Source organism: Salvia hispanica, chromosome 4 (genome assembly GCF_029641045.1).
Source record: "Salvia hispanica isolate PSC_SH4W2 chromosome 4, Shi_PSC_v1, whole genome shotgun sequence".
Classification (NCBI taxonomy): Eukaryota; Viridiplantae; Streptophyta; class Magnoliopsida; order Lamiales; family Lamiaceae; genus Salvia; species Salvia hispanica.
Window position 1 is genome coordinate 13,563,905 of NC_142695.1, and position 24,822 is coordinate 13,588,726.

General features: G+C 36.5%; 1 protein-coding gene and 1 pseudogene across 1 annotated transcript; both read right to left on the reverse strand.

Moving 5' to 3' along the window:
- Window positions 1-6,394: 6,394 nt before the first annotated feature.
- On the reverse strand, window positions 6,395-10,363 carry LOC148927282 (Protein kinase superfamily protein). Its single transcript, XM_089057293.1, has 6 exons — window positions 9,378-10,363; window positions 8,853-8,985; window positions 8,489-8,684; window positions 8,066-8,190; window positions 7,719-7,877; window positions 6,395-6,928 (listed from the first exon to the last, which is right to left on the reverse strand). The coding sequence occupies exons 1-6, from the start codon at window positions 9,593-9,595 to the stop codon at window positions 6,656-6,658; spliced, it is 1,104 nt and encodes a 367-aa protein (XP_088913419.1). The 5' UTR covers window positions 9,596-10,363; the 3' UTR covers window positions 6,395-6,655.
- A 368-nt stretch (window positions 10,364-10,731) lies between these two features.
- Window positions 10,732-21,294, reverse strand: LOC148927283 (uncharacterized; annotated as a pseudogene).
- Window positions 21,295-24,822: the final 3,528 nt, after the last annotated feature.

Sequence of the window (24,822 nt, forward strand, 5' to 3'; positions counted from 1 at the left end):
CTCTCTTACTTTACACTATCCATTTTAACCTTTAAAACATCAATTTCTTAAATCTCGTACCAAAAAAAATGCCCCAACTATCTTGGAATAGTACTAGTTAAAGTGGAGAGAGAGTAAAGTAAGAGAAAAAAATGTACAGAAAAATGTAAAGAGGTCTTACATTCTACTAACTTATTTCACTCACAGATTATTTAAAATTAATATATACAAGATGTCACATTTTTTAAAAGATGGCACTCTCCCCATCTTATAAAAGATGTCACATTTTATAAAAGATGTCACATTTTATAAAACTTGAATATGGCACTCTCCCCATCTTATAAAAGATGTCACATTTTTTAAACTCGTTTCTTACTAATGAAACTCCAACCGTTTCAAGATAGTTGAGTCGTATTTTATTTTGGGTTGTCCAAAGAGTCGAGTCATTTCGTTTTTTGACAAAAACTTTATCTTTCTCTATACTTTACCCTCTCTTACTTTACACTATCCATTTTAACCTTTAAAACATCAATTTCTTAAATCTCGTACCAAAAAAAATGCCCCAACTATCTTGGAATAGTACTAGTTAAAGTGGAGAGAGAGTAAAGTAAGAGAAAAAAATGTACAGAAAAATGTAAAGAGGTCTTACATTCTACTAACTTATTTCACTCACAGATTATTTAAAATTAATATATACAAGATGTCACATTTTTTAAAAGATGGCACTCTCCCCATCTTATAAAAGATGGCACATTTTATAAAAGATGTCACATTTTATAAAACTTGAATATGGCACTCTCCCCATCTTATAAAAGATGTCACATTTTTTTAACTCGTTTCTTACTAATGAAACTCCAACCGTTTCAAGATAGTTGAGTCGTATTTTATTTTGGGTTGTCCAAAGAGTCGAGTCATTTCGTTTTTTGACAAAAACTTTATCTTTCCCTATACTTTACCCTCTCTTACTTTACACTATCCATTTTAACCTTTAAAACATCAATTTCTTAAATCTCGTACCAAAAAAAATGCCCCAACTATCTTGGAATAGTACTAGTTAAAGTGGAGAGAGAGTAAAGTAAGAGAAAAAAATGTACAGAAAAATGTAAAGAGGTCTTACATTCTACTAACTTATTTCACTCACAGATTATTTAAAATTAATATATACAAGATGTCACATTGTTTAAAAGATGGCACTCTCCCCATCTTATAAAAGATGTCACATTTTATAAAACTTGAATATGGCACTCTCCCCATCTTATAAAAGATGTCACATTTTTTAAACTCGTTTCTTACTAATGAAACTCCAACCGTTTCAAGATAGTTGAGTCGTATTTTATTTTGGGTTGTCCAAAGAGTCGAGTCATTTCGTTTTTTGACAAAAACTTTATCTTTCCCTATACTTTACCCTCTCTTACTTTACACTATCCATTTTAACCTTTAAAACATCAATTTCTTAAATCTCGTACCAAAAAAAATGCCCCAACTATCTTGGAATAGTACTAGTTAAAGTGGAGAGAGAGTAAAGTAAGAGAAAACAATGTACAGAAAAATGTAAAGAGGTCTTACATTCTACTAACTTATTTCACTCACAGATTATTTAAAATTAATATATACAAGATGTCACATTTTTTAAAAGATGGCACTCTCCCCATCTTATAAAAGATGGCACATTTTATAAAAGATGTCACATTTTATAAAACTTGAATATGGCACTCTCCCCATCTTATAAAAGATGTCACATTTTTTTAACTCGTTTCTTACTAATGAAACTCCAACCGTTTCAAGATAGTTGAGTCGTATTTTATTTTGGGTTGTCCAAAGAGTCGAGTCATTTCGTTTTTTGACAAAAACTTTATCTTTCCCTATACTTTACCCTCTCTTACTTTACACTATCCATTTTAACCTTTAAAACATCAATTTCTTAAATCTCGTACCAAAAAAAATGCCCCAACTATCTTGGAATAGTACTAGTTAAAGTGGAGAGAGAGTAAAGTAAGAGAAAAAAATGTACAGAAAAATGTAAAGAGGTCTTACATTCTACTAACTTATTTCACTCACAGATTATTTAAAATTAATATATACAAGATGTCACATTTTTTAAAAGATGGCACTCTCCCCATCTTATAAAAGATGTCACATTTTATAAAACTTGAATATGGCACTCTCCCCATCTTATAAAAGATGTCACATTTTTTAAACTCGTTTCTTACTAATGAAACTCCAACCGTTTCAAGATAGTTGAGTCGTATTTTATTTTGGGTTGTCCAAAGGGTCGAGTCATTTCGTTTTTTGACAAAAACTTTATCTTTCCCTATACTTTACCCTCTCTTACTTTACACTATCCATTTTAACCTTTAAAACATCAATTTCTTAAATCTCGTACCAAAAAAAATGCCCCAACTATCTTGGAATAGTACTAGTTAAAGTGGAGAGAGAGTAAAGTAAGAGAAAAAAATGTACAGAAAAATGTAAAGAGGTCTTACATTCTACTAACTTATTTCACTCACAGATTATTTAAAATTAATATATACAAGATGTCACATTTTTTAAAAGATGGCACTCTCCCCATCTTATAAAAGATGGCACATTTTATAAAAGATGTCACATTTTATAAAACTTGAATATGGCACTCTCCCCATCTTATAAAAGATGTCACATTTTTTTAACTCGTTTCTTACTAATGAAACTCCAACCGTTTCAAGATAGTTGAGTCGTATTTTATTTTGGGTTGTCCAAAGAGTCGAGTCATTTCGTTTTTTGACAAAAACTTTATCTTTCCCTATACTTTACCCTCTCTTACTTTACACTATCCATTTTAACCTTTAAAACATCAATTTCTTAAATCTCGTACCAAAAAAAATGCCCCAACTATCTTGGAATAGTACTAGTTAAAGTGGAGAGAGAGTAAAGTAAGAGAAAAAAAATGTACAGAAAAATGTAAAGAGGTCTTACATTCTACTAACTTATTTCACTCACAGATTATTTAAAATTAATATATACAAGATGTCACATTTTTTAAAAGATGGCACTCTCCCCATCTTATAAAAGATGGCACATTTTATAAAAGATGTCACATTTTATAAAACTTGAATATGGCACTCTCCCCATCTTATAAAAGATGTCACATTTTTTTAACTCGTTTCTTACTAATGAAACTCCAACCGTTTCAAGATAGTTGAGTCGTATTTTATTTTGGGTTGTCCAAAGAGTCGAGTCATTTCGTTTTTTGACAAAAACTTTATCTTTCCCTATACTTTACCCTCTCTTACTTTACACTATCCATTTTAACCTTTAAAACATCAATTTCTTAAATCTCGTACCAAAAAAAATGCCCCAACTATCTTGGAATAGTACTAGTTAAAGTGGAGAGAGAGTAAAGTAAGAGAAAAAAATGTACAGAAAAATGTAAAGAGGTCTTACATTCTACTAACTTATTTCACTCACAGATTATTTAAAATTAATATATACAAGATGTCACATTGTTTAAAAGATGGCACTCTCCCCATCTTATAAAAGATGTCACATTTTATAAAACTTGAATATGGCACTCTCCCCATCTTATAAAAGATGTCACATTTTTTAAACTCGTTTCTTACTAATGAAACTCCAACCGTTTCAAGATAGTTGAGTCGTATTTTATTTTGGGTTGTCCAAAGAGTCGAGTCATTTCGTTTTTTGACAAAAACTTTATCTTTCCCTATACTTTACCCTCTCTTACTTTACACTATCCATTTTAACCTTTAAAACATCAATTTCTTAAATCTCGTACCAAAAAAAATGCCCCAACTATCTTGGAATAGTACTAGTTAAAGTGGAGAGAGAGTAAAGTAAGAGAAAACAATGTACAGAAAAATGTAAAGAGGTCTTACATTCTACTAACTTATTTCACTCACAGATTATTTAAAATTAATATATACAAGATGTCACATTTTTTAAAAGATGGCACTCTCCCCATCTTATAAAAGATGGCACATTTTATAAAAGATGTCACATTTTATAAAACTTGAATATGGCACTCTCCCCATCTTATAAAAGATGTCACATTTTTTTAACTCGTTTCTTACTAATGAAACTCCAACCGTTTCAAGATAGTTGAGTCGTATTTTATTTTGGGTTGTCCAAAGAGTCGAGTCATTTCGTTTTTTGACAAAAACTTTATCTTTCCCTATACTTTACCCTCTCTTACTTTACACTATCCATTTTAACCTTTAAAACATCAATTTCTTAAATCTCGTACCAAAAAAAATGCCCCAACTATCTTGGAATAGTACTAGTTAAAGTGGAGAGAGAGTAAAGTAAGAGAAAAAAATGTACAGAAAAATGTAAAGAGGTCTTACATTCTACTAACTTATTTCACTCACAGATTATTTAAAATTAATATATACAAGATGTCACATTTTTTAAAAGATGGCACTCTCCCCATCTTATAAAAGATGTCACATTTTATAAAACTTGAATATGGCACTCTCCCCATCTTATAAAAGATGTCACATTTTTTAAACTCGTTTCTTACTAATGAAACTCCAACCGTTTCAAGATAGTTGAGTCGTATTTTATTTTGGGTTGTCCAAAGGGTCGAGTCATTTCGTTTTTTGACAAAAACTTTATCTTTCCCTATACTTTACCCTCTCTTACTTTACACTATCCATTTTAACCTTTAAAACATCAATTTCTTAAATCTCGTACCAAAAAAAATGCCCCAACTATCTTGGAATAGTACTAGTTAAAGTGGAGAGAGAGTAAAGTAAGAGAAAAAAATGTACAGAAAAATGTAAAGAGGTCTTACATTCTACTAACTTATTTCACTCACAGATTATTTAAAATTAATATATACAAGATGTCACATTTTTTAAAAGATGGCACTCTCCCCATCTTATAAAAGATGGCACATTTTATAAAAGATGTCACATTTTATAAAACTTGAATATGGCACTCTCCCCATCTTATAAAAGATGTCACATTTTTTTAACTCGTTTCTTACTAATGAAACTCCAACCGTTTCAAGATAGTTGAGTCGTATTTTATTTTGGGTTGTCCAAAGAGTCGAGTCATTTCGTTTTTTGACAAAAACTTTATCTTTCCCTATACTTTACCCTCTCTTACTTTACACTATCCATTTTAACCTTTAAAACATCAATTTCTTAAATCTCGTACCAAAAAAAATGCCCCAACTATCTTGGAATAGTACTAGTTAAAGTGGAGAGAGAGTAAAGTAAGAGAAAAAAAATGTACAGAAAAATGTAAAGAGGTCTTACATTCTACTAACTTATTTCACTCACAGATTATTTTAAATTAATATATACAAGTGGACCCAGTCACCTATATTCCACTAATATTCTTCCACTTACTTTTCACAATACTCCCACCGTCCATAGATAAATGGGCATATAATATGGCACGTGAATTAAGACAAAATTGGTAAAGTGAGAGGAGGGAGGAGAAGAGTAGTTAAGGTAGTGTTACTGGATAGTGAGACTCACATTATTATTAGTGTCTTTATGGTGGTATAAGTTGTAAATAACTTGATATATAGAGGTTTCCGTATTCACATCAGGTAAGAAATTGGAATAACTTTTCATATGTAGAAATTCTCATATATTTATGATATGGATATTTATGAGACAGACGAAAATGAAAAGTACATAATATTTTTATGAGACGAGGAAAGTATTTTTTAAAATCCGTTCCAGAGAAGACTTTTATTTGCAGATGGGGTTATCATTTTTCTAAAATGAAGGTTAAAAGAAGTGTGACTATCTTTTATGCCAATCTTAACGATTTGGGATTATCAGCACTCGGTACTTGAGTTTAAAATTTTAAAATACGTACCAATATATGATTGAGAATATTTGTGATGTGTTATTCCTTCATAATGTTGCATAAAATTGGCTTTAATTTTTTTTATGAGTTAATAAATAATTTAAATAACGAGGGATAGTTGTTGGTTACCATCTTCTTTAGGGTTAATTTCAGCAAGGGCACTTGAACTTAAAATTTCAAAATAGGCATCTATGTGATTGGGAAAAATTTGTAGCATGATAGTGCATAAAAATGGCTTAAAGTTTTGTTTAGGGACATTTATTGCTTTCATCTTCTATTGATTTTCAGTTCAAAATATGTAAATTTTAACCGACTAGTTTTCATTTTCATAAAAACACGAGATAAGTCCGATACATTCTTCATTGTGGCCCTACACCATGGTCATACTCTATGAGCTCTTCTTGGTTGCAACAAGAGACAAGCTCGTACATGTTTACGTGCTTGAGACTATTGCGGTGGAAGCTGTAGCAAAACAGAAGCCGGACCAAGACCACTTAATCTAAGGGCTTGTGATTGAAGAGATAGAGAGATGATTCTGGGGAAGCAAAACATAGTTGAAGGAAGAAGATTTAGAGTATTCAACAAATGAAAAAAATAGAAAAATATTCACTTTTTATTCACATAAATTTGTGACAAGAAGAGTTGATGATGCAATGTAATGTAAATTGCCTGCATTTCTATGAGAATCTCCACAAGTGGAAAGAGTGTCTATATATAGATTTACACATGGTTCTACTATGAAAATATACTAATTTCATCCTTCTACTTGATTTTGTAAATTTCCCAAAATCATCATCAGATTTGTTGATACCTTTTTTTCCAGCAAAAGCAAGGCAAAAATACCCTCTTTATCTTTCTATGATGATGAGTTGAGGGCTTTCTTGTTGGCAAAAAGTTGGCGAAGGAAAGCGAATTTCCCTTTGGCTCGACTAGAGAACTCGATGATGGCAGCGTTCTTGGTCTCTGGTGAAGATGGCGAGGAGGGGGGTTTCAGTGTGAAGAGGAACTCATGGAGCATCCGGATGATCTGGCTGAAGCTAGGTCGCATGTTAGGATCTTCAACCCAGCACGACTGGATTATATATGCGAGCTCTGCTGGAGTGTCTTCTGGCAGACTAGGCCTCTCTTGCTGCATTTTGGAAATCACAATTCAAGTTAATATCCATCAATCTTTCCAACAAGAAACATTGAGAAGATAGACAGTGACACCATCACTTTTCACCAAGAACGTCAGATGGATAGGCTCAAGTGAACAAAGAGCTCTTCAAGTTTTATCATAATAAGACGTTTTAAAGCAGAAACAAATCGACATCAAGCTAATGGATACTCAAATATCTTAAGCTCATTCTGATGATCAAGTAAAGAAAGACATGGCAAGGTTGCAAATTGCAAGTATGAGCACTCTCAAATCCATTTGTTATTCTCCCTCCGTCCCAACTAAGTTGAGTTGTATTCCTTTTTGAGATGTCCCAACTAAGTTGATTGACTGCTTCGTATTCCTTTTTTGACAAAAAACATAACATCTAATCACTCTTACTTTATTCCATCACCTACTTTTACTCTCTCATTATCTTTACTACTTTATTCCCCTCCCGTAATTTTCAACAAAATTTCTTAATCTTTGTGCCCAAAGTTTTGACTCAACTTAGTTCAGACGGATAGAGTACTACATATAGATAGGTGTCTCATATGAAAGCAGACACTTTCTAGACCAAGTCATGGAAAAAACCGTATGACAAACATCTTGTATATTCAATAGGGGCTTTGCATTGACAACACAATCTATGAATTATAGAATCCATTTTTTACTTACACTCTTAAGGGAGAGGGCATAACTCAGAAAATACTTGGCAAAACATGAAGAATAAAAACTGATAGATTTGCTCATTATTGAATTGGAAGAGTGTGTGTTTCTGCACCTTGAAAGCAGCAGCATAAGCAGCCTGCAAATTTGACATTCCCTCAAACGGCATGCGATTTGTAAGCAGCTCCCAGAGGACAATGCCAAAACTGTAAACATCGACTCTGTTATTGTAGTGCTTCTTCTCCCCCTGGCGAAGAGTCACAGTACTGTATAACTGCAGCATCAAATATATCGTTAGTTAGGATAAATATACTCATATAAACACATCTCAGTTTGTGACGTAGAAATGTCAAACAAAAGGCTATGATAATGAAGGACGTATAGAGTAAGAACGCATAAAATTCTATTCAAGAAAAGATCAAACGAATGTGATCAGAAACTGTTAGATCAAAAAATGGAAACCTCAGGTGCCATCCAGCGATATGTCCCGGTTTCTGCAGTCATCATCTCAGTGACAGTTTCTTCTCTGGCAAGACCAAAATCTGCGAGCTTCACAGACTTCTGATCTGCTGTAAGCAGCAAATTGTCTGCACCATAGGGGTTCGAGTGTATTTCTTCTCAGTTAAAAAGCATAAAAAAAGACCCCAAATCAAGATATATAGAAAAAATTTATTTTTATCACACGTGGTGGTCAATCTAACAATATCAGTAACATGGATCAGGAAAACAAACAAAGTCATAATCTTCATGATGCTTGGGAAAATAATCTTAAGAAGAATACTAAAACTACGAATCTTGGTGAACAGAAAACAGAGTCTACAACGATGTAAGCTAGTTACAAATTACAAAAAAAATAATCTTATACAGCTCAGCAGGCCATGATACCGGGTTTTAGGTCTCTATGTATAATCCCATTTGCATGTAAACAATCCATGGCTCGAGCAATGTCAAGAGCAAAGTTTAACGCCAATGTCAAATCCAACTGCTTAGGACGCAAACTCCCTAGGTATTTCCGAAGTGACATCCCCGGCAATAACTCAGTAACTATCACCATTAAAGGTTCCTTACAAGCTCCAATAAACTGCAGAGGAATTTAGATCATGCTAAGTATAACAAGATGGGAGAACTCAAAACATTTCAAGACTTCTTAGAAAGAGGCACATTACTTATAACACTGATATTCGAAATAGAAGACAAAACTTCATATCCAATACAAATAAGAAGAAACAAAATTCTCAGAGATGCTCACCTTGACAAGGTTCTCATGTTTTACTTTCGACATCATTGTCACTTCCCGAACAAAGCGACTCTCAAGCACACTTCTCTCTTCTGAGGTTTGACCACAGTTAAGAACTTTGATAGCAACAATACGATCACCATACCTGTTAAAAAAAGGTTAAATTGATAGTCAAATAAGAGACACAGTTACAAAAACAAGCCAAAGAACATAAGACGAAGCTCAATACACATACTACAACCCGCAAAACTATTTCACTATTTTTCTACCTTGAGTCTACATAAGAGCAAAACTAAGCCTAGCATCAATTATATGTAACGTTTAGGCCCACCCCAAAATCCAACAAACAGCATGATTCCATTTCCAAATATCTACACAGTATTGGCTATTCATTATTCCTTTCACATCAAAATCCATTATTTCACGACTCACATGATCACACATTTCGCCGCCACATAATTAAACACATAAGCTTCTAAACATTCAAAACTCAAAAGCAATTGCATAAACTCAATTAACTCAACTATCAATACAAACCTTCCTTGATAAACTTTGCCATGAGCTCCCTCGCCAATTTTTGATCCAATAAAGAGGGATTTGGGGTCAACAAGCACTTTCTCATCAATAGATAATTCAACTGAGGCACTGATTGATGATCCCTTAGAAGAAACTCCTTCAATGGATCTCGAGTTCGACTTGTCATGATTTCCCCCATCCTCCTCTTTTTTTCCTCTGCTCTTCCCACCGGAACTCATGACTTCCCAAAATTACTTAATTATCCCCGAGAGCCTCATCATAACCTCACAATTCTATACTTTAGAAAAACCATCATCTCCCAAATCAGAATCCAAGAAAACTCCAATACTAGTCTCAAGTTATCAGCAAAAGATTAGCTAAAGCATACACTTTTAAGCCCATAGCAGATAAGGAAAAAAAGAATATCAATCACTGTATCCAATTGAAGTCGTGTAAATTCAGCAATCACTACAAAAAATACAAGTAAAATCAAACCGAAATCAATCCGATTTCTACCCCGATCAAACAGAAAAACACCCTAAAAATTACTCTTTTTTACCTAAAAGGATGAGTCTTTCCAATTATTGGAAAAAAGAGAAATTGTTTCTCGACTTTGAAACCCGTAGGGAGAAAAAAATTACAGCTTGAAACTGAAGCCTAAGTTATCAGCAAAAATAGTCAAGAAAATGAAAAATAAATGGAAAAGAAGAAACCCTAAGTGAAAGCAAAGGAAAAAAGGGGTGGAACGAAGACTTACAGTTGCATCCACGTTCTATACACATAGAAAACATGCATACAAAAGCAATTAGAGAACTAAAAGGGGTCAAACTGTGAATTCTCTAGAAATCCCGGAAAAAGTTAACTCCCACTACAACTAAATCAAATCAAATTCGAATTTTGATTCGGCCCTTTTGTTGAGAAGATATTGCGTTTAGTATAATTTTAGTTTTGAGTTTTGAGTTTTGAGGTTTGAGAGTGAGTGACAGAGAGAGAGGCTCTAAAGAGCAAAGAAATTCGGCCAATAAAAGAATAGTGTGATGCTGATAATCGCCCATAAGTGTCATGATAGTTTATAGAGTAAAGGTCAAAATTGGTCCTGAACATATGATTATTTTACCTTTTTGATCCTAAACTTTATCTTTTGGATTTTTTGGTCCTTCATATATGGAATTTTGATCATTTTGGTCCTCCGTCAATAATTCCGTTAAAAACTAACGGTCAACCCGATTTTGACCAAATTAAACTCTTAATTCTGATTTTTGATTCACTAATTAATCTCCTAATTATTTTAACAAATATCAAGTTAGATTACAGACACTAATTGCAAATCTAAACACTCGAAAATCATCAAACACCATCACCCCAAACTCAATCATCAACGCATCTTCGACAACCGCGGCGAGCGTCTGATTCCGGCGGCGGCAGCCACCACCGCACCCCCAATCGTCCTCCCTCCCTTAACCAATTTCCTCTTCTCCCCCCCTTTTCCATTCACCACCACTCAAATTCGCCTTACTCCTCGTCCTCGCCGCAGCGCCGCCCCCAATTTCTCCGGTGGAGCTGCTCGCCATCCCGCTCTCCCTCGCCACCCTCTCGAAATCATCCCCCAATTTCCTCACCGGACCTTTCTTCACCGCCACAACCTCCTCCTCCTCGACCTCCTCATCCTCGTCCATCAATCCGACGAGGGGGTTGTATCGATCTCGACATGGATCTGGTCTTCTGCGGCCAATTTTGCGGCGGGTTTCTTCGGAATCGGAGAGCGCTTGAAGATCTGCTCCTTCTGCGCTCGGAGCATCTCGACGTTGCCCTCAATCCGCCCCTGGAGGCGGTGGCGCTTGACGTTGAGGCCGCCCATGGACCAGTGGGCCTCCTGCCCCCACGACATGAGCGGATCGGTGACGGAGGGCAGCAGATCGACCCTCTCGGAGTTGAGCTTGACGTCGGTGTAGAAGCGCTGGCTTTAAAAACCCTAGAGTTAAAATTAATTAGGAGATTAATTAGTGAATTAAAAATTAGAATTAAGAGTTTGATTTGGTCAAAATCGGGTTGACCATTAGTTTTTAACGGACCAATTGACGGAGGACCAAAATGATCAAATTTTCATATGTGCAGGACCAAAAAATCGAAAAGATAAAGTTTAGGACCAAAAAGATAAAATGGCCATATGTTCAGGATCAATATTGACCTTTCCTCTTTATAATATCAGGCATAATTTAATTTCTAATCTTGATAATGAAATAATTGCAATATTATATAGACGATAAATTAATTCCTAATATCATGATTATGAAATAACTATATATTCTTGTAACCGATAAAATTATACACCGGTATTGTCACAAGATATTTTAACAGAGTATTATAAAATAAATAATGTGTTACTAGTATACAAAATACAGTAGTATTCTATGTTCTTTCAAAAATACATAAATTTTAATTGGACACAAATTTTGATACTCTCTCCATTCCAGCTATTTGGTACATTTTTATTTACACGAATTTTAAAAAATTGATATGTTAAACGTTAAAAAATGAGAGAGTAAAGTATAAAAGAGAATAAAGTAAGAGAGATGGAGATAAAGTAAAGTATGAGAGAGGATAATTTTTTGGCCGAAAAAAAAATTGATTCAACTACCTTAAGACGGAAGAAATATATATTAAAATAAGAAAGGAAAGAAATGCACAATTAATTTCTCTAGTAATTTTATAATAGTATATTCTTATAGCTAATACTTTTATTTTATAATCATAATGAATTTTAAAGTTAATTTTCTTTAGTAATTTTATTCTCCCTCTATATTACTCTATGTGGAGCATTTCTATTTCGGTACGGATTTTATATATTGTTATTTTGTGATTTAAGTGAAAGAATAAAGTAAGAGAGGGAAAAAAAGTAGAGAGAGTGATGTTTCTATAATGTGTCATTCAGAATGGGACATCTCAAAAAAGAAAATAGTTCACTTAGAGTGAGACCAAAAAAATATGCACTTTGGATTCAACACGAGTTTTAATGCAATTATTAAGTTTAATCATTTTAAAATGCTAAGGGTCAAAATCGAAATTTCATGTTCCTGATGTAGTTTTATGAAGAGATACCAGATTGCAGTGTTATGCATTGAATATTGCAGTGTTACCATGACGATTTTACAGTTTACATATTACTTTATTTTTTTTGCAGATGTAGTTTTACGAAAGGATACCATATAGCAGTGTTATGCATTGAATATGCAGTGTTACCGCAACGATTTTGCAGTTTACATATTACTTTATTTATTTTCGTTCCAGATGTAGTTTTATGAAACGACAATTTGTAGTGTTACCACGCCGATTTGTAGTTTACATGGAGTATTATTTTATTTTTTGGGGATATAGAGTCGCGCTAAATTTGGGGGATCTTCCAAATTTGATTCAACATCAAATTTTCAGAAATGACTAAAATGCATACACATGCAATTTTGAATAACGTAGACTGCAATCTGCACTTTATTCACGAAATTTAATCATAGGCGTCCATATAAGAGATCTAACGGCCTATATTTGTGGTATGGTGTCACTTTATCTATGGTGTCACCATAGTGCCCCTAACAGTATATTCTTATATACGATAAAATTATGCACTGGTATAGTCTTGCCACACAAGATATTTTAACAGAATATTATAGAATAAAAAATGAATTAGTAAAAAATACTAGTATTCTCTCTATGCGTTGAAAAATACTCTGTCCATCCGCTATTAGGCGTCTCATTTGAGTTTCACACGGATTTTAAGAAATATAAAGAAAAGTGGATGAGAAAAAATAGTGAAGTGTAGGATCTAATTTTATATATTAGTTTATAATAGAATGTGAGTGGAATGAGCAGACGAAATAAAAGGGTAAACCGGGGCTTCTAATAGCGGACAAAGAGAATGTAAATTTTTAATTAGCCATAAATATTAGCTTAGAAATTCACACAATGGAGGATTGAAAATGGTCTATATCTCTTCTACCAGAAGATTTGTCTAATACTTTTTTATTTAGAATATTTTTATGATCAAGCAATATGCGGTTAATTTTCTGAAATATTCCTAGCTTAGTAAAAATTGTTTTTAACCTTATTTTTGCGGATAATGATTTTTTTTTTTTTAGCAATTTAGTTTTTATATGTGGTACTCCCTCCGTTCCAAGATAAGCGAAGCACTTCTTTTGGGCACGAGATTTAAGTAATTAATATTTAAAGAGTTAAAATAGAGAGAGTAAAGTATAAAAGAGAGAAAAAGTAGAGGAAGTAAAGAGAATAGAGTAGATGGAGAATAAAGTAAGAAAAATAAGTTTTTGCTAAAAAAAGGAAATGACTTATTTATAGTGGAACATCACAAAAGAAATATGTCTCGTTTATCTTGAGACGGAAGGAGTATTCATTTCTATAAATGTTATTTAGACAATGAGTTTACAATATTTGCCTAATATATGACTCAATATTCACTTACGGTCTACATTTAGATTATCAAAATATGGGCTACTTTTTAGTTTTAATTTATTTCATGTGTTTAAAATATTCCATATCCATTATTTAATCAATTTTATTGAAGACTAAATATTATTAATTTCTTTTCCAAAAGAGTTGAATTCTCAAGCCTTTATTTACTTATCGGTATAATTCAACTGATAAGTTTCGTACAACGAAGTCTTAATCAAAACATCTGTTGCAAACAATATCATACATAGCACATTTAAATACTAATACTACTATATAAAGTATTAATAATAGCCCTTCTCATATACTCCATCCGTCCCACAAAAGATATCACACTTATAAGATGACACGAGATTTTAGGAGATTTTGTTTTTGTGTATTAAGTGGAGAGAGAAAATATAATTTTTATATTTATATGAGAGAAAACTTTTTCCAAAAAAGGAAATGTGACATCTTTTATGGGACAAACTAAAGAGGAAAGTGTGACATCTTTTATGAGACGAAGAGAATATTAGTATTGCAAACAATCTGCACCTAGTAACAAGTTAAAGGAGCGCATAACCAACATTGTGTTCTCAATGTTTTTTTATAGATCTAGAAATAAAAAATCACATGTGATCTCGTATTTGTATTTAACCAGCATAATCAGGTCGTTGCATGAAATACTCATCGCATTCTGCTAACGTGATTGCAATTTGCAGGAACAACGATCTCCAAATACAAAACGCCTAATGAAACACGCTTGGATCCCATCGTAGCTTGTCGAAGAATTAATTTATGACGAGTCTACAAAAACACAAATACTCCATCCGTCCCCAAAGAATATGCACTTTGGGTTCGACACGAGTTTTAATGCAAAATAAGTAAAGTAAGAGAGAGGTAGAGAGAAAAAATAATTAAAGTATTGTTAGTGGAGAATGAGTCTCACATCAATAGAGAGAAAAGAGTTATCAAAATAAAAAAAAATGCATTTTCTTGTGGGACGGACTAAAATGAAAGAGTGCATATTCTTGTGGGATGGATGGAGCATTAAACTTAATTCAAATCGAATTAAGAAAAGGATGCAACCTCCTCAACATATTGCAGTGGCACCAGCTCTACGCCCCATTTCCACGGCTTGCTCGACTTTCAGTTGCAGGTGAGGCGTAATTTCCAGCAGCTAAAAATACTACTTCCTCCATCCCACGCTATTTGATACAATTATTTTCTGCAATCATTTTGAAAAAAATGAAGAAAATGGAAAGTAAGAGAAATGAAAAGAGTAATTAAATATTATAAATTTAATTAGGTTAAAAATAGTTAATTAGAATGAAAATCAATGGACTAGTTGATACGCTCGGATTTTGCATGGTTTTAAGGCCATTATTTGGTCCATATTTTTTATGTCAAAGTAACTTTACATGTCGATTATTTGCATATTTTATCTATTTTGGTATTTTGACGTGTTTTGTGAGAAATGTGCATATTTGAGCCAAAAAGGGAGTTAAAACGCAAAGTCTGGAAATCTGGAATCCGGACGGTGACCGGCAACCGCCGCAAAGTTGTACAGCGACCGTCGGCGCCCGGTGGTCAGAGTTATGCAGCGGCCTGCCTCGGAAACTCACGCTTGGAATCGAGTTGCGCCCGGCGACCGCCGGAAGTCATGCGGCGGTCCGCCGCCGATAGGACAGAGTCTCTGAACTCCAACGTGGCGACCGCCGGCTAACGCTAGAGAAAGGCGGCGAATCCGATTCGCCCTAGATCTGCTCCAAGATTTATCATATTTTGAAGATCTTTTCCTTCTACAATGAGGATTGACTTTCCCCTATAAATAGGACCTCAAGTTTAATCAAAATGAGAGCTTCTTTTTGCAAAATAATTCCTAGAGACTAAAAGCTAGATTACGTCATTGTGCAAGGAGTTGAAGAAGGATTTCAAGAATATCAAGAACGACAAGGATTCAACCTACGGGTTTTATTTGCTTTAGTTTTATGTTCAAATTGTCTTCCCTTCAATCTATGTGTTTAGCTTATTCCATTATGTGTAACTAAACTCATAGGATTCTAGGGATGTGCTAGTAACGACTTTGGTTATACAATTTCAGTTTTCTATTTAATATCCATTTTGTTTTTACTTTGTTTGTTCCATAAGTAATTCTGATGCTGCATGATTTAATATAACTTGCTTCATAACTGTGAGAGAGTTCTAGCGAGTTAGATCCACTTAGTAGACGCTACAGTTAGCTTCCCTTAAAACGGCACTGACAACCCTAATCTTGTAATCAAGGGTCTTAGGAGCTTTATGGAGTTACGTGTTAGGATTGACAACCCTAATCTTGTAATCAACGTTTGCATCGCATGAGCATAAGCTAGGTGACTCGTCCTATCAAAGTAATAACTGTGCTAGGGTATTGTAGTTTGGAATTTGTATAACCATAACTGTGAACGAATATCCCTAGAATTCCCCTTATCTCTATCGTTTATCTCCGTGTTTTATTTGCATCTAGTTGTTATTTGCTTTCTATTGTTTTCTGTTTTTTAAAGTTTTCAAAATCTTTCGGTTTTCCAGATAGTAATTGAGTCTTAGTAGAAGATAGACACTTTGTGTTCGTCTTCCCAGTGTTCGATATTCGGTACTGACATTTAGCTATACTATATATACTTTGTATATTTGCAGGTTTATTTAGTGCTAAAAAATAGTGCATCAAGTTTTTGGCGCCGTTGCCGGGGAAGACAATTCACGTTGGAGGGATATCTTCAAACAGACAATTTTACTACTTTGGATTTTACTGCTTTCAATTTTTATTTTATTTTATTTTTATTTTATTCTTATTTTTATTTTCTGAAGAGCTATCAACGTGCAGTGCGGTTTTGTGATATCACTCTATCTAACAGGTCCAGAGGATTCGACTAGATTTCAGAGGCTAGAAGATGATGAAACTATCAGGGGTCGTTGGATGCACTCTATTTCTTCAAAACCTCAACCCACTATACTACAACTAGCACAATGAAGTAAATGATCGATCCTACTGTTGGAACATATATACTAAAAAGCATTTTTCGAGTTTATTTTGAATTTGATAAATTGCTTGTATATTGTAAACACTCTTCATTTAACGAGAATAATAAATGTTTTCTTCATACTGTGTATTTTACTTTAATGGGTATTGACCGTATTTAATTATATATTAAATTATATAATTAAAGCGCTGGAAAGTAAAATCACTCTAACTCTTCTACATTTAAGGTTGGGTCGTGGAACAGGTTATCAAAGTAGGTGGCCCAACCGGTACCTTGTAGAAGTAAAACTTTTTTCACAACCTAGATAAGCTTTGGCTACCTATCGTGAAAGGTTGCAGTGTCCATCCGAAAGTCGTCTTTACCTTGAGAATGACTAGTGACACTGGTGTGGTATAGCATTGAATGGATCTAAAGTATAGACACGTCTTTGTTGCTATCTACTGTAAGACGATGTCTTGGAGATTTAATATTTACTAATCTTTGTAATAATATAGGACACACGTTATTTAATCATACACTGCTTTGACTTATTAATAGGTGCGGGTTTTTCGTAACCCAATATTCTTGATATCTTGGGTAGTAGTAATTAATAACTAGTATGGTGTCAGTTTCATTATTACATTGAATCGTGTGCCTGCGTGGTTTGACTATATCCCCAAGAGGTGTTCGAGAGAAGTTCTATTATTTGGAAACCCGGCCGGTTTGGATTTAATCCAAGAATAAATAAAAAAGGAAAAGTATATTTTTGATATACATCTCGTACTAGACAAACTCTTGGAAATAAAAAGATATTAATTAATTTAAAGTCTATAGCAGACTACAAATTAATTAATGGATATAGAAAGTCTTAGACACGGGAAATAATATATTAAAGAGGTTAACCCGGATTGCTTGTAATCACGGATTGGATGGGCGGTCAGTATTTCTTCGATAGTGGCACAAGAAATATTCCATTGGCCTTATATTGAATTATGAGTTATAATTTAATTAGTAAAGAAAGTCCAATTGGGGAGGCCCAATCCAAGCCCCATAGATCCCTAACCTAGCCCATCATAAACTCTATAAATAAGGATGTAAGGAGATGAGACAAACATGCAACACAAAACCCTAGCCTCCACTCTTTGGTTTTTCTTGTCTTCTCCTTCAAGTTCCTTATAATTTCTAAAAGATTCCTCCCACAAGGAATTCAGATCTATAGAGTTAAGGGTCATAGGTTAGAAGATCTTTGGTCTTGCATTCACAATCAAGCTTCAAGATCTACACGTGGAGAAGTAGCAAGCCACTTCGATTCTTTGGAGAATCATTGTTGTAAGTATTCAACATCATAATTTAATTTAAATTATGTGATTAATTGCGCAATAATATGTCTCTACATGTTCTAGCATGAAATTGAATCGATCCACATAATCACCTAAATAGATTCTTTTTTGTGGATTTATTTGTTTTTGCAATTTCCGCTGCGATTTCCTCAACACCCACGAGGACGGATGTGTTACGAAACTGCATTTGAGGATGTTTTGGGAAAATGGGGGTTGGCTGCTGCCACACAATTTTGTGGGTCGAGAACTTAAAACTACTGGGTCTGAGAGACTTAAACTACTTTACTCTACCTACTGGGTCTAAGAAATGAGAACGTACGGAACATGCATGACATAGAGAAATGAGATATTTTAAAGTTCTAAGACAACTGGAGTTAACTAAACTAGATGGACTTTCCTAATTTGGACAAACAGGGATAAAGCGAATAGTGGGGGCAAGTTTTCTTAAACTACCAGGGTCTGGAAAAACATGCAGAAAAGTTGGAAAAGCAATGCAGACAGTACTGACAGGGTCTGGAGAACATGCAGAAAAAGCAAGGTACATGCAGAAAGTACTGACAAAAGCAGATCTGGTTCTAACTACCAACAAACTTCATCTTCTTAGGGAATCAAACGAGAATAGCAGATAAAAGAGAGTATTAAACACCATGAAAACAGAGCAAACTTCAGATATAAACTTAAAACGAGAAATTAAAGCCTAAACTAACAGATCTACGCTACTGGACCTAAAGGATGGAGAAATAGAAAGTAAATAGCCATAATCATGCAAACGTAAATAGCAAACATCAGATCTACGAAACTCCAACTCAAATCCACCACGATTCAACAAATCCAAACATCTCTATACGTAAATCCACAACCTCCATCAACAAACCAACAGATTTCAGCTCCAAACATCCAACAATAAACGAGAACGAAAGCGAAAAGCAAGAAATAAACGTCAACTCAGCAATATCCAACATAAACTTCCATAATAACGAGAACTAAGTTCGAATCCAGCAAATCAAAGTCAGAAACTAGAGTTACGAAACTTAAAAACCAACAAGTACTTGAAACGAAAGCAAATTAAGCAAAGCAAGATAAATATTGTTTCTTCGCCTTCACAAGGCGGTGTTACACGGCAGCAAAACAACGATGAACCACCACGGCGGCCAGAATCACTCCATCTCCAACTGCGCAGCAAGTGAAATGAGGAATTTGAAGTGTGGAACTAAGGAATGGAACAAGAGCTTGAACTAAGAGTGTGTGTCGAAGTCGCTGTCTTGTTCTTCAAGGTTGAGCTCTTTATATATGTGAGGCTCTGATCCCTAGGGTATCCTTCTGGTAATTAGACGCTTTTACCCTTGAATAAGACTCTTTTAAAATAATCTGCTCATGCTCCATTCTGCTTCTGTCACCAACTTTTAATTCTCCCAGGTCCGAACGACGACTTCTAATTTTTACTTCAATTTAATCTCTTTTGCATCTGCCTGGTCAGGTAACAGCAACTCCTAGGTCCAGCAGATTTACTACGCACCTGAACTCATAAACACAGATTAGCGCCCCAAATGCACAGAATTTTAACCCAAAACCAATGCATGAAACGAGCCTTATCAAACTGCTCACACTTAAACCATACTTGTCCTCAAGTATAAAGACAAGAAAAAGGAATAAGGCAAGTTTCAATGCATGGTTTCCCCTTAACCGACTCTACTAAAAGGAAAAAGACTAAACTACTAGACCTAGACGCTAAAGGACTTATACAAAGAAAACAGACAAAGACACACATACTAAAACACATGAACACATAAATGCATAAACTGATTTATTTTCTAGCAGCCATCCCCACAAGATTAAGGTCAATCCAAGAACCTACAGTCTCTGAATCTTCTCCTTCTCTTCTTCTATCTAATCGGCTTATCAGTTTGTCAAGATAGCCTCTAACTTTACTAATTGTTGGATTCGCTCGATCACCCATTCCTCACCAGGGATGTCAGGATCGTTCGCTCTTATATTTCTATACCACTGATGCCTCTGGTCAGAGAGTTCCCCTGTCTTTACTCTTATTATAATTTTTTTGTCCTTCCCTCCTGGACTTTGTCCAGCTTATACCTCCCTGGACTTCGTCCAGTTTATACTTCCAGTTTTTTTTTTTTTACTCTCTGGACTTTGTCCAGCTTATTCCTCCTTTTTAGACCCTAGACTTCGTCCAGCTTATACCTCCAGTACCCTTTCCCTAGACCCGAGAGGTTATTTCTATCACCAAAACTTTTCTCCTTCTAAGTTCTCTCCCTAAGCATCAAGTGGCAGTCCTCTCATTTTGTGTTAGTATGAGGTGTTTAAGGCTTATAACTCACTTTTATGGAGGGCTTCGCAACTAGATCAGTCGAGGCATATTCTATCGTCCTTACTTCGTCCAAACCGATTTTGATTTATTAAGGAAAAGGACATCAAAGTTGACATGCATTCTCTCTTCAATTACTCTCACTACGGGGCTTTTGCTTTATCTTTACCAGTTATGCATACACACAGAATTACCTACTAAATGACTTACTACTAACTCCTAGACCTAGCAAACAAACACACATGCTTGACACTAACTTGCACTAACTCCCTCCCCCCTCCCACTTCACCACGCTTGTCCCCAAGCGTTTTCGGTGAAGTGGAAAACAAGGCTAAGTTAGTGCATCAACTACATACTCACAAAACATATATTCACAAAAACAAACTTCTCACACTTAGACCGAGCATTGGGCTAAGTGGGAGAAGATACACAAATTAACAGATACCAAAGCATGCTATATAAACATAAACTTCTCGCACTTAGACCGAGCATCGGGCTAAGTGGGAGAAGACAGCTAACACATATATACATACTCAACAGGTAAACATAGATATCTACAGACACATATATACGAGCATGCTTTGTAAAAAACTAAGGCATAAAAAGACATAAAAAAAAACAGAAACTTAAAATTACTTGGTTTATGGGGGGGGGTGGGTTTAATTCTGGCTCTGGTCCTCCGTGGGACCAGACTTCTTGGACACCGTCTTCACTTTCTTCTGGCTTGGTTTGGGTTCATCAACCTTCTTGGCCTTCTGTCCCCCTGGCCTAGGGGTATACTTCTTCACTGGTACACTAGGTGTGGTCTCACTGTCCTTTCTCTTCCTGGATGATGGCATTTCCTGGACGCTGGATGTTGGCTGCTCTGAGGTGACTCCTGGGGCTTGTTGCCTAGATTATGTGGGCAACTTTGGGGGCATGCGCTGCTGTTGGACCCGGAGGATCTTTTGGTCGACCACGACGACCATTCTCATCATTGTCTCCACAGCCATCATCTTATCAGCTTGCGCGGCCATCATCTCCCTCTGAATCACTGCCTCCTCGTGCAGCTTCAACAAGATCTCCTGTTGCTGCACTGTATTTGCGTCCAGCCTCAGTATCGTCTCTTCCATCGTGGTCTGCCATCCTTTATCAGCCACTCTTTCGTTGCCATCTCCTTCTACCTTCTCGGTCTTTATCTTGGTCCCATCAAATCTTCCCACTTCGTAAAATCTGATTACATCATCTTTCATTATCGTCAATCCTTTGTTGAAAAAGAACGCGAGATCGAAGTACCCTGGGGCGCTGCACATTGGCAGGTTAGTGACCGAGTCGACTATCTTCATTGACACATTTCTCTAGAGGAAGGCTCCTAGCAAGTTGCAGGTGTAGAGGTGGCGGTCGAAGTGGGTTCTGACTCTTTGGCATGCGTAGGCAGTCCAGTACCCGAGGTGGACCTTCACATTGTTCAGCATACACCACATGAAGTACAGCTTTGGAGTAGTGAGAGTTGCACCAACTTGACCCAAGAGGTTATACCCGTTGTATACTTGTGCCAATCGGAGTACAGGGTCAGTGATGTGTATCCCCTTTGATGAGCTCGTCTTGAATTTTGCCACCTTCTTGTGGGCAATCATCCTCCAGGCCTCCACAGCATCGAAGCCTTCTGTATTCTTTGGTGCGCCGATCTCCCTCTCGTTCCAGGTTCCTTCTTCCTCTTCCTCGGGTGTGAGTAGCCCCATCCTCAGCGACCACTCCCTGATACTCATTTCCATCTCTTCATTAAACAACCAGAATTAGATTGTATCAGCGTCGAGATCCGAAGTTGCTTTGAATTTGAAGGACGCGAAGAACTCCTTCGCCAGAGCCACCGATACTTCTTCTTCACAGTGGTTTAGAAGCCACTCGAACCCGATGCTTTTGAAGTAGGAGATGAACTTCTTCTCTACTCCCAGATCCCTCAGGTCTGAGAGGCACAACTTCTTTCCGGATTCCGCTGACTTCCCATTCGCGGCGCGTCCATCACATGCTTGCTGCAACTTGGGGTCCTCAAACTGAACCATCGCTTCCAGCAACTTCTTGATCACAAGGACCTCCATCATTTCAAACGGGCTTTCTTCCACAGTAGGTATCCCCGTCTCCTCCTGCGGTTCCTCTTGCTCTTTCTCTTCTTCTGTTGAATGGGCAAAGGGCACTCGGATTGCCTCCGGCTCGTTAATCACCCCAGTGGTGGATGCTGGGCGAGATTTCTTCTTTTGAGGCTTAGCAGCATGCTTCCCCTTTCTCTTTCTTTCTGCCTCATATCTCGTTTCCAGGGCCTCCGGAGAAATATCCTTCTCGGCCGGCAAAGTTTCCTGGACTTGGGGGATAACATCCCCTGTTTCCTCTATGTCCTCCAGCCTTAGGCTCTTGGCCCTGCCTGCCTCTGCCCCATCCTCCTGCTTTCTATTCCGACGGGACTGCCTCCTTGTCAACCTCTCATTTGTCGGGGTCCCTTGGTCATCAGTAGTGGTGTCGTCTACCACGACGATCTCCGTCTCTATCTCCTCCCTTACATACTCGGTCTCTTCTCTATCACCGTCTTTCTCTCCTTCTTTCCCAACAACTTCCTCATTAGTTTCCTCTTCCTTCTCTGTCTCCTTCTCAACAATTTCCTCATCAACATTCTCACCTTCTTCACCTCTTCTATCCTCACTACTCTTCTCACCATCTACAGCCTTCTCAACATCCTCGGTTTCTTCCTCCTTGTCCTCCCCTGCCTTAACACCCTCTTCACCATCTACACCCTCCTCTGTCTCCCCTTCATCCTCAGACCTAGTGGTATCTACTTCCAAGATCTCCTCTTGCTCAACTCGCTCATCCCCCTCCTCATCTCTCTCGGATTCCTCCGTATCCATCTTATCGCCCTCCTCTTCTACAATTTCTTCTTCATTTGTAGAAGGCTCAACATGGGGTTCTGTCTCTGTTTGAGGGATGGTGTTTGGGGGGTTCGTCTCTTGGGTTAGGGTTTCGAGTAAAATTTGGGGGTTTTCTGGGTGTGTGGGCAAGGCTTGTGCAGTGGGTGTTTCGATTAAGGTTTGGGGCCTTGGTGGGATTGTAAGTGGAGTTAGGGCAGGAATTACCTCTTCTTGCTTCCGGCATGCCTCCGACATCTTGGCAAAGAACTTGCTCGCCTTCGGTCTTTTGCCATTTTTCTTCATGAATTCTTGTATGACCTCCTCGGGGTCTAGATCATCGTCGTCGGATGCCGCCTCAGTGGGAGTAATCTCGGTGGTGGGGTTGCTCTGACTGATGTCCGACTGCGGTTGAACTTCGGCCGGTGTAGGTGCTGGACTTTCTTCAGGTAGTGGTGACGGTGGTTTCTCGGTAGCAGGGTTTGAATTCGTCGCCTCCGTCGACGCTCTTCTGACCTTCTCCTTCGGTTTATTCTTCCCACGGGCTGAACGGGGCATCTGATTTCTTTGCATTTTGGTTAACTGCGGTGGTGTGCGGTGGTAGATGATCGGTGGTGGTGGTTGGTCTTGGTATCTGTGGAGAGAGAAAAGAGAAATTTGGAATTAGGTTTTTTGGAGTTATGAGAATTTTAATTTAGGAGAGGGAATTTAATTAGTTTTTTAGGGAAGTTATTTTAGGAAAAAGGAAAATAAAAGAAAAGAAATAAAAGAAAAAGAAAAGAAAATAAAACAAAATGTCATGATTAGCTGCAGGCGAACGGTCGCGTCCTGATGCAAGCAATCGTACGCTTCGCCCAGCTTTTTGAATTTCAAATTTCAAACTTCCCCCTGATTTTTCTCCGCTTCCCTCTGACCGGTTAACTTAAACACTTAGTAAAAAAATGAAATTTGCTGAGCATCTGGGTCAATGAGATGAGCTTTTCAAACTAGTGCATTTTCCATGGATGCTCAGAATTTCAAAAATCTTTTTGGTTTTCATAAAAAAAAAACTTATTCGCGTTATTTACACCTAAATGTTTAAATATTCTTGGGAACTAGCTGGTCCAGTCAGTTGATCGAAAATTTTACCCTATCTACCTGACCCAATAATTCCCGAAGAATATTTAAACATGGCTTACTAGGCAATAGTGGAAGGTGTGTGGAGTGGAATTTCTTCCACTTCACACAACTCCGAACTATCCCTAAACACCTTCACTCTATGACCATTAACAAGGAAAGGAACAGAGTTAGCATTGACTCCCTGAATTTCCACTGCTCCATGTGCTCGAATGCCAACGATTGTGTATGGGCCTATCCACTTGGACTTTAGCTTTCCAGGCATGAGCTTGAGCCTTGACTGAAAAAGGAGTACCTTCTGCCCGACCTGCAGCTCCTTGACCCGAAGGTTCTTATCGTGCCAGAGTTTGGTCCTCTCCTTATACCACATGGTTGAAT

What these genes read in the sequence shown, in the direction of transcription:
- LOC148927282 (XM_089057293.1), bottom strand. Translation starts at nt 9,595, where the DNA reads ATGAGTTCCGGTGGGAAGAGCAGAGGAAAAAAAGAGGAGGATGGGGGA. An exon ending in AACATGAGAACCTTGTCAAG is followed by an intron (nt 8,685 to 8,852) that starts GTGAGCATCTCT and finishes ATTCCTCTGCAG; the next exon opens with TTTATTGGAGCTTGTAAGGA. An exon ending in ACATAGAGACCTAAAACCCG is followed by an intron (nt 8,191 to 8,488) that starts GTATCATGGCCT and finishes CCTATGGTGCAG; the next exon opens with ACAATTTGCTGCTTACAGCA.